A 17,027-nucleotide genomic window follows, 5' to 3' on the forward strand; every position below is an offset into this window, starting at 1 on the left:
GTTAGAGTAATCTTCAACTCCTCACTTTCATCTCCCTCCTCATATCCAATCTGTTACCAATGCCTCTGCTGATTTTACCATTGCATCATCTCTTAAATGTGCCCCCTCTCTCCTCTGACATGACCACCCTTCTTATATAAGACCTTCAGGCTTGGACTCTTGTAACAGCCTGCTGGTGGGTCTGCATGTTTCAAGTCTCTCCCCACTCCAGTTTGCTCTCTAGTTAGCCAAAAAAGTGATTTTCCTGAAGTGCAGGTCCAACCACATTACTCCCTCTTCTCAATAAACTTCAGTGCCTCCCTTTCATCTCCAGGATCAAATACAAAATCCTCTGCTTGGTGTTCAAAGCACCTTCGTAGCCTGGCTCCCTCCAATCTTTCCAGTCTTCTTACACCTTACTTACTACCCCCCAGGTAATCTTCAACCCAGTGACACTGGCCTCCTGGGTATTCTCAGAACAATATACTACATATCTCTTGGCTCCAGGATTTTCTCTAGCTGTCCTTGCCTCCCCCATCCCCGGCCAATTTGTGTAATGCTCTCCTTCCTTATCTCTGCCTATTGGTTGTTCTGGATTCCTTTAAGTTCTAATAAAAATCCTATCTTGTATAGGAAGGTTTTTCCAACCCCTCTTAATTCTAGTGCCTTCCCTCGGTTAATTATATCCTATTTATCCTGTATATAGCTAATTTGCATATATTTATTCCTTTATGGTCTACCCCATTAGATTGTAAACTCCTTGAGGACAAGGGACTGACTTTTGCTTTATTTGTAGCTTTAGAACTTAGCACAGTACCTGGGACATAGTAAATGCTTAATAAACATTTATTGAATGATTAGTTGCTAATAACTAGAATTTGTTCAAGGTGTCTCAAAAAATTAGAACAGCTTAAAGGTTTATAGAGCACTGTTATCTGTATTATTTTATTTAATTCTTACAATTACCCTGAGAGGTGTTATAATACTTTTTATGTGAAAATGAGACCTAGAGGGGTTTAAATGACTTGCTCAGGGTCATACAGCTAGTTAGTATCTGAGGTCACATTTGAATTCTAGTCTTCCTGACTCCAAGTCCAGAGAACTACCCACTGTTTCACTTAGCTGCTTAAGGTTGTCCAAGGTTACACAGCTAATAAATAGGAGTATTAAGATTCCAAACCCAAGTTTTCTAACTCCGGATCACTTGCTTTTATCATGGCATCATGCAGATTTTGGTTTAGTTTTAGGAAGACTTTTTTAAGAGAAGGAAGGAGGAGGGAACAGGAGGAAGAAGAAGGAAGAAGAAAGAAGAGGAAGAGGAAGAGGAAGAGGAGGAGGAGAAGGAGAAGAGGAGGAGAGGGGTAAGAGGAGGAGGAGTTTTGTGAAATGAGTGGGTTCCCTGTCACTGGAAGTCTTTTACTAGAAAAGAATGGCTGTCAGAGATGTTGCTGTATTGGGTGGGAGGTCATGCTACATGAACTCTGTAGTGTCTTTCGACTTCCAGTGTCAGGAATCTCAAGGAATTTGGAGACAGTGACGCTGGGGGATCTGGAAGTCATGGCTGTGGAATAAACTTTGCCATGAAGACTGACCAGGTCCAGCTCCCTTAGGCCTCCACAGTCCTTGGAGCAGCTTCTGTATTTCTTAAATGACAGTGTGACAAAGCTGGACTACTACAGACCTCATTGTTTACCCCTGTACTCAGCAGTTCCTGGTGAGCAGCTAAGGAACCAAGGTGATGGTGCAAGAGCAGAATCACAAATAGCATTCAAGAAACAATTCAGGGTGTGTGTAGGGGGGACTTAAAAGGAGGATACCCCATTTGCCTCAGTTTCCTCATCTGTAAAATGAATATATTAATAGTACCTCCCATGGTTATTGAGGGGATCAAACAAGATTATAATTGTAAAGCACTTAGACCTATGCCTGGCACAAAATAGGTACTTAATAAATATTTATTATTATTATTTATCCCTCTCTGCTAGAAATGGATTTAGATTATAGTCAATAAAGAGAAATAGGGCTTCTAAATTTTTACTTAGAGAGGTCTTCAGGAATTGGGTTTTAGCTATTAGGTTGTCCTTGTTCCTGAGGAGCTTTAAAACAGTTGGGGAGGGGAATCAATACTACTTTAATTATATTTTTTGGGGGGGGAGATAAACTTCTGACCTCATTGGTATAATCCTTGTGAGGAATTTCACTGATTAGTTAAGATAATACATGCTCTTTTATCTTTGAGAGTTGTCTAGGGGCATGGAGAAATTAAGTCATTTGTCCAAGGATACAGAGCCTAAGCATTTCAGAGGTTGAACACAGGTTTTCCTGACTGAGAACAGCTCTCAGCTCACCAACTTACCTTGCCTCTCTTCTTTGCCCCTGGCAAATGAAGAGTTTGTACACTTGATAGAGGAATTTCACAGGATTTAGAAATCATCCAGTCCATTCTTACCATTTTATAGAAAAGGAAACTGAGGTTCAAAGGGAAGTTGTCCAAATAGTAAATGACAAGATTTGGCCTTGGTGTCCAGGGCTTTTGACCCACCATCTTGTACCCTTTTCCTTCTCTAATGATATAGGAGAGACAGAGCAAGCAATCCCACTGATGTCAGTGGGATCCTTACCGAAACCTTTTCCTGATTGGTTTCATTACTCCAGGTCCATCAAGGTGTATCGAGATATTGTAGAGGGTTTCTGCGAGTGGGTTGGTGAATTCTACCGTGACAACCATGTCTGAACCAACTACTTTGTGTCCACGAACCTGAGAAGGAATGGGAACAAAAAAGAAAAAGAAAAAAATACAACTCAGTATAGTATCAAAGAAAATCTCCTTTAATTATTTTTTTTATTTAAAAATTTTGGTGCAACTTCCGGTAGGAAGAATCATCAGGAGGAGAGAGTAATTTGTCACTCTGACCGAGGGATAGAAAATACCATTCAGTATGGTACTCCTCATCTAAAAAACCAAAACAACTAATTAGAGTTAGAGTAAAGGATAATTGCTAAGGAACTGGCTGTGCATTGTCAGCAGGAGGTAGAAGTGCATTCACTGAGGTGTCAGGTTTCAATGGTGAGAGCTACCAGGTAAACCCCTTTCCTAGGGAGAGTCTCAGATTTCCTGCCAGGGTAGCCTATCTTTTAGAGTTCCTTTGGCAGAACAAAACTGGGCCAGGTGCAGGTGCCAGAAATGGGAGACAGTCTCCACATGGCTTTGCACCTGCTTGGGAAGATTCTCCAACACACTTGAAATCAGCATGGTGGAACAGGAGGATGACACAGCTGATTTGACCATGAGGAGCACAGGCATAAAAAATGGGCAAAAAAGCTTTAGTATTTTGAGTCATGATATTTTAACCCATTAAAGGCTCAGGACTTCCTTTTCCTCCTTGTTTTCTTTTGCCTTTCTCTTTCCTCCCCACCCTTTTTTTTTTAAAGGAACACAATTTGGTACTTTTCCAGCTTAATTATAATTCATCAATATTCACATATTGATTTCTTTTTTATGTCATTTAATTTGGTCGGTTGGACAAGATTAGTGTTTTGTTTCAATAGAAAATTTCGTATTTGGTGCCTTCGAAAGTCCAGGTTGTCAACACAGGCTTTTCTAAAGAAAATTCTCTTTAAGAAATTCCATTCATTTAGCACATGCTTAAAAAAAAATACCATATAATAAAAGGAGCTGAAAGTGAGAGATCAGTTAGTAGAAAAATATTTTGAGGAAAAACAAGATGGGCTTTAAGTTGTACATGGGAATTATATCATTATTTGATATATCTTCTTATCTTCTGTCTTGGAATTGATACTAGGTATCAGTTTCAAGGCAGAAGTGTGGTAAGGGCTAGGCATTTGGGGTTAAGTGGAATTTCCAGGGTCACACACCTAGAAAGAATCTGAAGCTAAATTTGAACCCAGGATTTCCCATCTCCAGACCTGGTTCTCTATCCACTGAGCCATCTAGTTGCCCCATATAATAGTTTTTGATTGAAATTGACACATTTCAATCAATATATATTCAATCAATATATGTGTGTGTGTGTGTATATATATATATACACATACATAATTACCTGTTTTATACATATAAAGAACAGGTAATTAATTGCCTTTCCTACCATCTTCTATCTTTTCCCTTGGCCTGTGACTATAAGGAATTATAATCAATTACTTGCTCGTAATATAATCAGGGATAGCACATATATTCTGACAGTGGAAGAGCAAAGATATTAGCATCTATTTACCAAGAAGGATACATTTGTCCCCTGGAAGGCACTGAAGGATGGCTTCCTACATTATCTTCTTTATTTATTACTAGGTAAGGTCAATGATCATGAACTGACTTTCAGTTAAATTTTCAAAGAAACAGAGCTGAACTCTTCCTACCAATCTTTCTCACTCAATAGACAAAGAAACAGATTCCTGTGCAATACATCAGAGTAAGTTGCCAGGCACCCTGTGAATGTTCAATATATATTAATTGATGATAACAGCATTTTTATTCCATTTAGGGCAAAAGGGGCTATCATTCATTAAAATAGTGTCAGGAAAAAAACCCAGAAAACAATGCCCTGAACTTGCTGGGATATGGCAGGGAACAGTAGTTTGGGAAATATTGGTTATTTTTCTTTTGCTTCTTTGGAAGATTTAAAAAATGAACCAGATACCCCTGAATTCACTGAGTTAATGCAAGTTTATCTAGGGAATAGTTCAGTCACAAGTGGAATCCTCCCCTTTCTTTAAAAGTATGTTGTTCTCTCATTTTCTTCATGGGGAAAAATGGAAGTGAAATGTGCATTCTATAATAGCAGAGCTCTCTCATAAACCCAAGTCTTTCTACAAATATACATTCAGGGGATGAGTTATTTATTACCATAGTAAATTTTTTTTTGGTGGACAAAATCATTAGTGATTCTCCAGTTGTGTATGGAATGGAAAGCCTGCCAAATGGCTGGTGAGTTATGCTTCCCAGACAGGTACCCATCTGGGTATGAGGATGCTATGCAGAGGAGCCACTCCAAGGGGAAACAGGCTTCAAAATTCAGGAGAATCTATTCATATGGAAGCTTTAAAAGGAGAATAATGCTTTCTCTAATTATCTCTGTAACATTTAATCCTGTGTATAGATTAGAAGTAGAAGGGACAATGGCCTTAGAGGCCATTGAGAGCATTCCCTCTCATTTTATAAATGACAAAAAAATGGAAGCCCAGAGAAGTGACTTTCCCAAGATCACACAGTTGGTAGTGTCCAAGGCAGGATTCAAACCTGAAGCTCCCTGACTCCATTGTTTCATCTTTTTGCTTCTTGGTGTGGAGGGAGTAAGCAAAGAGGTAGAAGGAAAGCCTTTAGAATATAAAAGGATTTTAAAGACATTTGGGTGTTAAACCTTTACATATATGGCATCATATTTCTGTACATCCACTTTAAAATTAAGGGGGAGCTGGACTACCTGACTTCTAGGTCCATTCCAACTTCTAACATGTGATACTAGAAGTCTACAAAGGTATAGAAATATCCTACTATCAGCAATTAGATTTAAAAGAAAGAAAAAGGACAATTCTGACATTTCAAAAGGTTACCAGTCAGCTTGGTCAGGGGCCACCAACCTCTTTAGCCCAGTTTAACTGTTTAGTCTTTGTAGGGCAGCAGGTGCTATTGCCAAGGCTAAGACAGATGCAGAAGGAGGAAGGAAGGAAGTCTGAAGGGGGGAAAGGAAATAAGTGGAACAGAGATAGAAGGTAGAGAGTGAAAACACAGAGACAAAGACAGGAGAGAGGCAAAGACAGAGAGAAACAGTCAGAGATAGAAATTAAAAAAGAGGGAAACAGATAGAGAGAAACAAAAGGGAAATTGAAGCAGAAAAAGAGTGAAAGACAGACAGAAGAGAGGGATTAGTGGGGAAGGGGAAGGAGGGAGATGTGAAAATTAATGGTGGTGCTTATGCTATTCTGGGTACTTATATCAAATCACAAAAACCTAAAAAGAAGAAAATTAAAAAGCAACCGTTAATTTTCCACAAATGATGAGAGAAAAGTCCCACAACATTGGTCTTGTTTTTAGGCCCTATATTACTGGGTTCATACAAACTAATCTATTGCCTAATGTGTGTCTGCCTGGCTTTCCTCTCTTGCCTCCAACCTTCTGTTTCTGCTCAATCAGCTGCTTAGGAATTTTCCAAGAATACAAAGAGATTTCTCTGAACTTAGTGGTTCTTCTAAAAGTCAACAAAAGCAAAAGCATTTTCAGAGAATTCCAAGTCTAGTTCTAATAAAGAAAACTTCTTTCATCAAAATATTTTGATATTAGGGGAAAAGACATTGGACCTATTTAAGTTAAAACAAAGAAAAACAAAAACCTCTCCCTCAGGTAAGTTTACGTGTGAAGATAACAAACCTGTGATGCAGTCATGGGTGATAGGAACAACCAGAAAGGTTGACGTTAATGCCCCCAATTTAGTTCTGAATTTTATCCAGCCCTCCTGTTCATTGCCACTTGAATTGCCACCATCCTTATCACTTCTTGAATATTTCATTGCAATGATTTCCTAAATGGTCTCCCTACATATATCTTCTCCCCTCTCATTGCATCCTTCAAAAAACTGCCCAATTTTCTTCCAAAATTCCAATATTCTATCCATAATGGATAATTATGACCATATCACTCCTTTGCTTAAGGAGCTCCAGTGACTTCCTCTTACCTCTAGGATAAAATATATTTTTCCATCTGGTATTTAAAGTCCTTCACCATCTGGGTCCAACCATTTTTACAGGCTAATTGTTCTTACCATATTATTACCTGTCTAAGGTGTATTACTACTCCCAATACTTTCTATGTTCCAGTCAAACTTGCCTACTTGAGTGTCCTGGTATATGACATTTCAGTAGCCTTACCAATAAATTGAATGTGCTTGGAACTTTGTGCCTTACTTCATCTTAATTTCTGTCACCATGTCTCTGTGCCTTTCAACAAGCTGTCTCCCAGTTCCTAGAATGCTCTCTCTCCTCTCTTCCACTTCTTAGAACCCCCAGCTCTCTTTAAATGTTAATTCAAGTTTCATTTTCTCTAAGAGCCCTCTCCTGATTCTACTAGTTGTTAGTAAGTACCCTTTTCCCTTCTCCTCAATTACTTTGTATTTATTTTCTATATCGTTTCCTCCTTTTGTTGTTGTTCAGTCATTTCCAGTCCTGTCCACCTCTTTGTAACCCCATTTAGGATTTTCTTGGCAAAGAGACTACAGTGGTTTGCCATTTCCTCCTCCAGCTCACTTACAGATGAGGAAATTGAGGCAAACAAGATTAAATGATTTGCCCAGGGTCACACAGCTAGTAAATGTCTATGGCTGGCTTTGTACTCATGAAGATGAGTCTTTCTGACTCCAGATCCAGCACTCTATCCACTCCATCACCTAGCTGCTCCTAGAATGAATGCCCTACTTGAGGGCAGGGAATGATTGTTTCATTTTTGCCTTATCTTCAGAAACTAGCATACTCTCTCACACCCAGTAGGCATTTAGCTAATGCTTATTGAGTTGCCAAAGAGAAGCTGAATGGCTATGGATTCTGCTGTGTTTCATTGACTCAAATATTTCATTTTTAAGTCATGTCTGACTCTTCAGTTTTCTTGGCAAAAAGTTAGACACGACTGAAAAATTACTTAAAAAAAAAGTCCAACTAGATCAGGTGTTTTTAACCTAGAGTCAATGAACTTTTGGCATTTCAATTAAAATTGGTTTCTTTTGTGAGTCTATGAATTTTATTTTATACATATAAAATGGTATTCTGAGAAAGGGTCCATATGCTACACTAGACTAGAAGAGGGGTCCATGAGTTCTTAAAAGTTTGTATACCTCTGTAATAGATGATCTCCTGGATAGAGTATTAGATTTAGAGTCATAAAGTCATGAAGTCTGTAAAATGAGATCCACATTTTACAGATGAGGAAATTGAAGCTGAGAGTAGTTAAATGGCTTACCCAAGGTCACCTATCTATGTCTGAGGCAGGATTTGAACTCAGATCTTAGTGATTTAAAAACCAACACTAACCAGGGGATCATTTAATCCAGGGGTATATAGCCTTTTAAGAACCTATGAACTCCTTTGGTAGTCTGGCAAAGCCTATGGAGCCCTTCAAAGAATAATGCCTTTATGTATATAAAATAAAATGCATTGGCTCACAAAGGAAACCAATTAACTACACATACATGTATATGTATGTACGTTTGTGTATATATCAAATGAGACAACAAAAGCAAAATGCTTATTGTTATTGTTGTGGTTTTATTTTTATCTTTAAATTAATTAAACTTTTGATAATTCTATAGTTTAAATGCTATTTTTTTAGAAACATAACTATTGCCTACTGTATACCAGTTTAGGACATGGGTGTCGATTGTGCACTGTCACTGACCTAAGAAATCTCCAGGAACCCAAAAGTATAGGATGTCTGCTGGGCATCTGATGATGCCTTTATCACTGGGCACTCTAGTTCCTTTAGAAGTCATGATGTTTTGCTTATAGGTGAGGTCACCTAGGCTGTGGCCTTGGGTATGGCCAAGAACCCTCCCTCTCTTAGCTCTGGGCATTCTCTCTGGCTGGCCCCCATGCCTCAAATACTCTCCTTCCTCCACTCTGACTACTGACCTCCCCATTCCCATTAGATTGTAAGCTCCTCAAAGGCAAGGACTGTCTTTTGCCAATTTTTGTATTCTGCATCCCTTTGTATAGTGTCTGGAACTATACTAAGTGCTTAACCAATGTTGATTGATCAATGAACTGAATCTATCAATGAATTGATTAACAAACTAGTGTTCATTGATTTATATTTAAGCTAAGACATATGGGAAGGCAACCCTTTTTTTTTTCTTCCACGGCAGCTGCCACCACCATTGCTTCTAGGCAGTGGTGTTATAAAGGGCGAAGTGAAAAGAATTCTCACACCCCCAAATTTGAGAGAATTGGCTGTAAATCCATACCATGTTTTCTAGTAGAAACTGAAAGCCACAGGCTCTGAGGGTTGAAGCAGAAGACTGGCAAGGATGTAAAGGTCTGATATAAACCAGCCTATTTGTAGAACTCGTGAGGAACTAGAGATGGATGATACCAAAAACTTGGGGGATTACCTGAGGGTGGGGGGGGAGTATTTCATTTAGGTGCGCTGCTCCTCCCCCTGATTTATTCGGAATAATTAATAGCTGCCTGTGTTTCTGCATCTGTCACAGCTTTGGTTACCTCTCTATACGTACATTTATAACCAGAGATACATTTATATCTCCAGCTATATCTACATATTTATATCTGGAGAAGTGTCTGTGCATCTATATATAGGGCTGTTTATTTCTTTCAAAGAACAAGAAGATCCTGGCTCAGGTTTTAGAGCAATAAGGAGCGCACACAAAGCTCACTTGTTACTGACGCCTAGTTAGTGTCAATGAATGCCCAACTTCTCAAGGAACTAGGGCATGCCTTGGTCTTTCCCCTCATTGGAACAGCTGGAACTGACCTTGAGGTTGAGTGTAGGGATGTGCAGTACAGTTGATTTCTGCAAAGCCAGAACCTTGCCGGTTTCATTGATCCGAGCGGACACGAAGAAATGGAGCGAGGCCTGTTCCAGCAGTTGGCCCATGTACTCGCCAGCTTTGATTTGCACCTCCACGTTTGTAACTGGCCAGGAAGAAAAGCAAACACGTGAAAGGCAGAAGCCAGACAGAAGGCCTGTTGCTTTCTCAGCTTAATCGAGCTTTCCAATGACAACAAAGCAGGTGGGGACTGAAACAGAGGTGGGGGAAAAGAGAAGAGAAAGTCAATGGGGAATGCTGTGCATTTGTTGTTATGGTCCTCATGATATCCGACTAAGGGATAATAACTTGTAAAGACTCACTAGACTGTGTCAAATGGCAAACAGGATGCAATTATTGCCCCCCCCCCCCACACACACACCAGAAGATAAGATAGGCTGCTTCTGGTTACCTTCAGATGAAGGGGGATTTTTTTTTAACCTTTACCTTCCATCTTAGAATCAATATATTGGTTCTAAGGCAGAAGAGAGGTAAGGGCTAGGCAATGGGGATTAAGCGACTTGCCCAGTGTCACACAGCTGGGAAGTGTCTGAGGTCAGATTTGAACCCAGAACCTCTTGTCTCTGGACCTGGCTCTCAATCCATTGCTCACAAGGGAGGCTTTTAATGTATAATGCTTTGCATATAGAAAAAAGGAAGGAAGGAAGGAAGGAAGGAAGGAAGGAAGGAAGGAAGGAAGGAAGGAAGGAAGAAAGGAAGGAAGGAAGGAAGGAAGGAAGGAAGGAAGGAAGGAAGGAAGGAAGAAAAAGAAGGAAGAATTTGTTATACTTTTGTCTACACAACTTTTTATTGAATTGCAGAATTGAAGAGAGCTTTAATAAGGGTACTAAATGGACTTTGGATACCCTTCATGGAATAGTGTGGAATATTGTGGTGTAAAGGAAAACAAAAGAAATCCTCGGTTGGTATACCTCTCTAGGAATCACATATCTCATGCACAATGGAGCTGAGGCTGGGGTGGCCCTCCTCAAAATAATAAAAATAAGTGAATATTCTCTTTGGTGCTTCCTTGTCTCTCTGTCCTTTGCTTCCCTTTCATTGCCTACCTCCTAAGAACTGAGGGCTTTTATGCTGACCACCAGCTTTCCTTTCACAGAGGAAATGATTTTGTAAAATGGGTCAAAGTATGTTAAGGAATGACTATCTCTTATTCAGGGATAGGACAATATTTAATCAATCTCTATTGGTTTTCAGAAATCCATGATAAGCCTTTGGGAGGGAGATATTTTGGGGTGTTTGGAAATGCTAGCCTCCTTCAAAGTAAACCATGTAGGTGACTTTATTTCACCTGCCTGATCATAGCAACTGAACTGTATTCAGTTGCATTATTCTTATTCTTTCTCACTTTCTTTCTCATTCTCAGATCCCAAGCTTCTAGAGGAAATTAGGTAAAGAGGACTACTGACTATCTATGTCTATAAAAACAACACACTCCCTTGTCCAACTCTACAAGGCTGCAATGTCTTTGACCCTGTTAGTGCTAAGCTATTCAGGCCAGACTTTGACCCATGAGAATAAGAAGGCAATTGATTTGCTCATTCTTCCCCAGTCATTTCCCTGCTCATCTCTCTGCCTCTTCCACAGATCCTTCACTGTGTTCCTCAATGAAAATTATTGAAGGAAAGAAATCCCCTGACTGGTGGTTTGAGCTCCAGCAAATCACTTATTTTAACTATATCAAGCAGCAACTAGTAATTGGATAGTGATTCTGGGATGAATCATAGAAAGGTCCAAGGACAAACCTTCCAGTAAAGTGACCAGTGGTGGTGGAAGATGGGTGAAGGAGGTAAATGAAGAAGAGCTCATGGATTGCAGAGCACTGAATTTTCTAGGCTAGACATCATGAGCCCTCCTTGGGGCAGGAGAAGGGCAAACCCAGGAGATAACCAGAGAAAACAATGCTTGTCCCTAAGAGACTATAGAAGACTTCTGTCTTTGAAGAGCAACCAAAACTTGAAGTTTCTTCCTAACTGAGTACACCCCCCCTACATCTGTCCACATCTTTGTTCTTCAACTACCACATAAACCTTCAGATTCCTAGGTTCAAGAAATATTTGTCTAAAGGAAAAACTTAATATAACATAACGTAAAATAATATGTGATGATAAAATAAGAAGAACATGTACTATAAAGTATAAGTATAACATAATAAATGTAATATAATATAATACCACATAATAAGTATAATATGTAATCATAAAAACACTTATTTAGTGCTTAGTGTGTGCCAGTCACTATCCTAAGAATTTTTTACAATTATTTTTTACAATTATCTAAAATTGGATTGTTATAATAACCTTGGGAGGTGAATGCCAATGTTACCCTCATTTTTACAGATGAGGAAACTGAAGCAACAAAGATTAAGTGACTTGCCCAAGGTCAGACAGTAAATATCTGAGGCTGGATTTGAACTCTGGGTAGACAGGAGGTCAGATACTTCCCAGTTGTGTGACCTTGGGAAAGTCACTTGACCCCCATTGCCTAGCCCTTACCACTCTTCTGCCTTGGAACCAATACAGAGTATTGATTCCAAAAAGGGTTTATAAAAATAAATAAACAAACAAAAAAACTGAGTATCCACTGAGGTGCTAAGATTCAGATGTTGGGAAGTCTTATATTTCCTTTGGCCTAAACTGAAGTGATACCGAGCTTCCTTATTTGGTTATACAGTCGCTCTTATTCCATTCTGAGCCCTCTAAGGATGTGGCCCAGCCTCCTGATTGAGCTCCCCAGGATCTCAATTTCCTCCTAGCTCTGACCACCTTGCCTTGATCACAATTACTCCCAGGTCTCTCTATCAGCTTTCCAACCAAGGCACCTCCAAGCCAATTCCAGGCATTCCATCCTTAAACAATACTCCAAGCTGGCCTGTAATCAAGGAAGCAGATCAACCAGACTGTTAGCTGATGAGCTAGCCAAATAAAAGGTTCTACAGAAGATATATCTTGCCTAGGGCTAGCTCTCGTCATAGTGATAATAACAATTCTCCCAGTTTTCCTTTGTTTGGCAATTGTTTGGCAATAATTTAAGCTTTGGGGATCTCCCCAGTTTCTTGCTACCTTCAATAACTGAGGATCAAGATCTTTCCACCCCTTGAGAGGAGGGTAAAGGGTCATCTAAATTGCAGGACTAAAGAGCCTGGGCTCAGGCTAAGAGCCCAGGAGAACAGTGTTCCTGAAATAGCACGTTATGTAACTGCTGCATTTTGCTACTGAACAAGAAATTGTTCCAGATAAAGTTTATTAATCATGGCAAGAGTAATAGAACTCCACTGTATTTATGGTAGAGCTGGGCTGCTGCCAGAATCATTTACTGTGCCTGGGGAAAGCCAGGGAGACACAGACCTGAGCTGCCTTGCCTCCTTTCCCCAAAGTAAAGAAAACCAAATATACCCAAGCTGAAATGATCGCATCTTTGAAGGCACTGGAAGGTTTAAGTTATTCCGCTCCTCCAAGCTGATTCCAGCCCACACATCCCCTTTAATCATCAATCTGGAAAGCATGCATTCAATTCCTGTTGGGAAACTTTTATTTCAACAGATTGAAAAAATACCTGCCTTTGACCCACTTGTTCAGGTTCTACTGTGATAATACCTTTCACAGCCTGGTATTGGCAACTTCTATCGAGTGCTCTTCAATTATTTTTTATCAATGACTTGGAGGATGACAGAAATAACATGCATCAGCTTTGGGGGTGACATGACTCTGGGAGGGAAAGCTAACGTGCTGAATGACAGAATCAGGACATAAGATCTTGACAGGCTAGAACAATCTGCTGAGTCTAAAGAGATGGGATTTAATACGGATATATGTTAAGTCCTATAATTGCATTACAAAATCAACAATACAAGCAGAAAATGAGGATGATGTGACTAGACAACAGTTTATATGAAAAAGATAGGTGTGGGTTGTTTTAGTGTGTGTGTGTGTGTGTGTGTGTGTGTGTGTGTGTGTGTGCGCCAATGATGTGATCTAACACACCCAAATTTAATTCAATCTTAGCTTAATGTTTACGGAAAAGGGGGGCAGCTAGGTATCGCAGTGGACTGAGAGCCAAGCCTAGAGATGGGAGGTCCTAGGTTCAAGTCTGCCTTCAGACATAGCCTAGCTGTGTGACCCCGGGCAAGTCACTTAACCCCCATTACTTAGCCCTTTCCACTCTTTCCCCTTGGAACCAGTACATAATATTGATTCTAAGGCAGGAGGTAAGGGCTTAAAAAATGTTTAGGGAAAAGGAGGTAGGAGTCCCATTCTATTTACTCTAATTGGATGGGTGCTCAGTCATTTCAGTGGTGACTGACTGTGACTCCATTTGGGATTTTCTTGGCACAGATACTGGAGTAGCTTGTGGTTAACCTTGTTTACCTTGGTTTCCTCATTTGTCAAATGAACTAGAGAAGGAAAGGGCAAACCATTCCACTGTCTTTGCCAAGAAAGTCCAAAATGGGGTCGCAACGATTCAGTCACAACCGAACAAGCAATAAAATAGTCTGATTTGTGTGGAAGTGAGTTTCCCATCACTGGGCATCTTCAAGCAGAAGCTGGGTCACCATCTACATGCAAAATGTTTGTAAACTTTAAAGCACCATATGAATATTATTGTTTTATTAGCTGGCTGAAAAGCTGAGCTTTAATGAATGAAACAGTGGATAGGAGAGATTTGATGGGAGGAAGAGAGCTTTGAAAGCCTAGGACATGGTACACTGCCCTTGGTGTGCATGCCCAGGTTAGGGAAGCACGGTGGGGTAGGGGGTGGATGGAGTGTGGCTCAGGGGCAATACAGTAATTCATATTGTAAGACCATAGATTAAGAGAGAGGATCATAGAGACTTCCTAATGTAATCTTCTTCAGTTAACAGAATAGGAGCTCTTTCCTAGAATGGCTTAATTATTTGCTTAGTCATACAAGTAGCTGACCTGGGATTTGAACCCACAACCTCTGATCCTAAATCCAATTCCTTTCCATTATTGTTGTTCAGTTATTTTAGTTGGGGCCAAATCTTTGTGACCCCATTTGGCTTTGCCATTTCCTCTTTCAGCTCATTTCACAGATGTAGAAACTGTGGCATACAGAGTTGAGGGGCTTCTCTAGAGTCACATTGCTAGTAAGTGTCTGAGGCTAGATTTGAACTTAAGAAGATTTTTCTGATTCAAGGTCCTTTGCTTTATCCACTGCTCCACCAAGCTGCCCATATTATCCTGTACCATTGTACTACTTTGGAAAGAGGGGAATTCAGATTAGGGGAATTTGTAACAAGTAAGTAGACCATGAAAGGTCAACTTTATTTGCTGTACAATTTTACCCAGTACAGGTACTAGTCTCATTCACTGTCGTATCCTATAATTTGGCAGCTAGTGATCCAAAATATTTTTTTTCACTGATAATTAATTAAGGAATTTCTTTTTCTACTCTAGGCACAGAGAAATGATATCCACAGGACTCTCTACCACATCCAAAGGATCTTTTCAGAGTTTTCTAGATTGTAGGAGCCTGGAGCTTCTGTTGGCAAACTTGAAAAACATCCTCCTCTCCTGTTTTGAATAGGTAGCTGCTGATTTATGGGCTATCCTCATTACTTCTGAGAGACTGACTTGGAAACCTGGGTACAAACACTATAGGCTGTGACTGTCACCAAACTCCAGCTCCACAAATAAAGAATGAAAGGTTCTTACAGGTGATTAAGTTACTCCCTGAACATGAATATTCCCTCCCATCATATACTGCTATTTTTCAGGCGACCAACTGAGGATTGAAAAATGGAGTCCTAATGTCCCCAACTTGTTTCAAGTCTTTTGTGGCATGCCCCACAATGAACCCTATGGAATCTGACTCAGGCTCTGATTGCCAGGGATCACGGGAACATAGATTTAGAATGGAAAGACCTACATGAAATTAAGAAGGACGAAATGAGCAAAAACAAGAGAACATTACATACAACAACAGAAATATTGCTTGAAGAATGACTTGTATATGTCCACCTCCAGAGAAAGAACTGATTGAAACAAGCAAGGCAGTTTTATATATCCATATACTTTTTGTCAAATGATGCCTTCTCTAGTATGAGGAGGGAAGGAAGAAGATGCCTGGGAACTTTAATATAACAAATAAAATTTAAAAATACAACATAAGGCATTTTAAAAAGGGAAAATTTAAAATGGGAAGGGGCTTTAGAGGTCATCAAATATTTCCCCTCCCCTTTATAGATTAGGAAACTGGGGCCCAGACAGGGTAAGTACTTATTTGCTCTAGGTCATAGATAGTGTCCAAGGCACAATTCAAAGCTGACTCATCTTCAAGCCCAGTGTTCTTTTGTCTAAATAACACTGCCTTAAATGTTATGCTTATTTTGTCTGAGGATGCTTTTCCCAACAATATATCAAATGCCATCTTTGAGGAAATGTCATTACCAAAGTTACAGTTCCAAATTCAAGATAGTACATGATAGCCCTGCTGGATAAGGTGTTGAATCTTCCTGAGTGAAAACCCTCAGGAGAGTATTTAAGAAAGGCAGGTTGGGAGAGATCAAAGACTGCACAGAAGAGTTCAAGTGGTGGGAATCAGCAGAACTTGTCTAGAAAAATCATTGTCTCCTGAAATGTCATTCTCCTGTCCTAAATATCTCTTCTTCTTTTCCTGTTGTCTCCCTTGCTGGTTCTACCTCTTGGTCATGTTCACTGATTGTCGATGTCCCTGAAAGCTCTGTCCTGGCCCATCTTCTTTACTCTATCTATCTTATTTGTGTTTGGTAACATCATAAGGAGATCTTGGTAATCTCATTTATTCAATTATCATTTCTATGCCAATGATTCTGTTTATCTAGCCCTAACCTCTCTCCTGATTTATAATTTTGCTTCTTCAATAGTCAATGGGCATCTCAAACTGGATGTCCCTTGGAAAAGGACCTTCAAGTCTTCATTAAAGTCCTGCCTCTGACACATACTAAATCTTGTTAATGGGTGAGTCTTTAACTTCATGCCCCAGGATACTTTTACCCAGGACAAGAGCTATCTGAATTTGGGAGGAAATTCCCTCCCCAAAACTCCCAACTGGGAGTTCCTCACACCAGTTAAATCATTGCTTCTCAGCCTTCCTCCCCAGTCCAATTTTTAAGGGGATAAGGGGAGAGTTAAAATTACAATTCTTATTCTGCATTTCAAAGGTCAGATTGGCCACAAGGCTCTCCCAAAGGTCTCCATTAGACATATCTCCTTTCCTAAGCCAGCAGAAACATCTCTGGAGAAATCCAGTAACCTCTAGGAGACACTTGCTCTCTGACTGGATCACTGAATTCTTGAAGTAGAATATTTGAATTTTCACCTTTCCTTTGGAGACCAAAAAGCTGATCTAGACTTTATGTGAGTGAACTTTATTCTGATGCCCTTGTGTCTATGCTCTAGGAAAGAAAGTCCTGGAGCGTCATCACCAACAAGATGTTGGCAAGAAAGGTCAGGGCTTAGAAATTTGAGAAGAAACTCCCAGACT

At 39.8% G+C, this 17,027-nt stretch overlaps 1 protein-coding gene across 1 annotated transcript in view; it reads right to left on the bottom strand.

Moving 5' to 3' along the window:
* Nucleotides 1-17,027, bottom strand: part of F13A1 (coagulation factor XIII A chain) — a 208,960-nt gene that overhangs the window by 9,397 nt on the left and 182,536 nt on the right. The window contains exons 14-15 of the mRNA XM_001367973.4: nucleotides 9,470-9,630; nucleotides 2,601-2,737 (exon numbers count right to left, since the gene is read on the bottom strand). Of these exons, the coding sequence (XP_001368010.2) occupies nucleotides 2,601-2,737; nucleotides 9,470-9,630 (298 nt within the window). The remainder of the gene's footprint in view (nucleotides 1-2,600; nucleotides 2,738-9,469; nucleotides 9,631-17,027) is intronic.

This window comes from Monodelphis domestica, chromosome 3 (genome assembly GCF_027887165.1).
Source record: "Monodelphis domestica isolate mMonDom1 chromosome 3, mMonDom1.pri, whole genome shotgun sequence".
NCBI lineage: Eukaryota > Metazoa > Chordata > Mammalia > Didelphimorphia > Didelphidae > Monodelphis > Monodelphis domestica.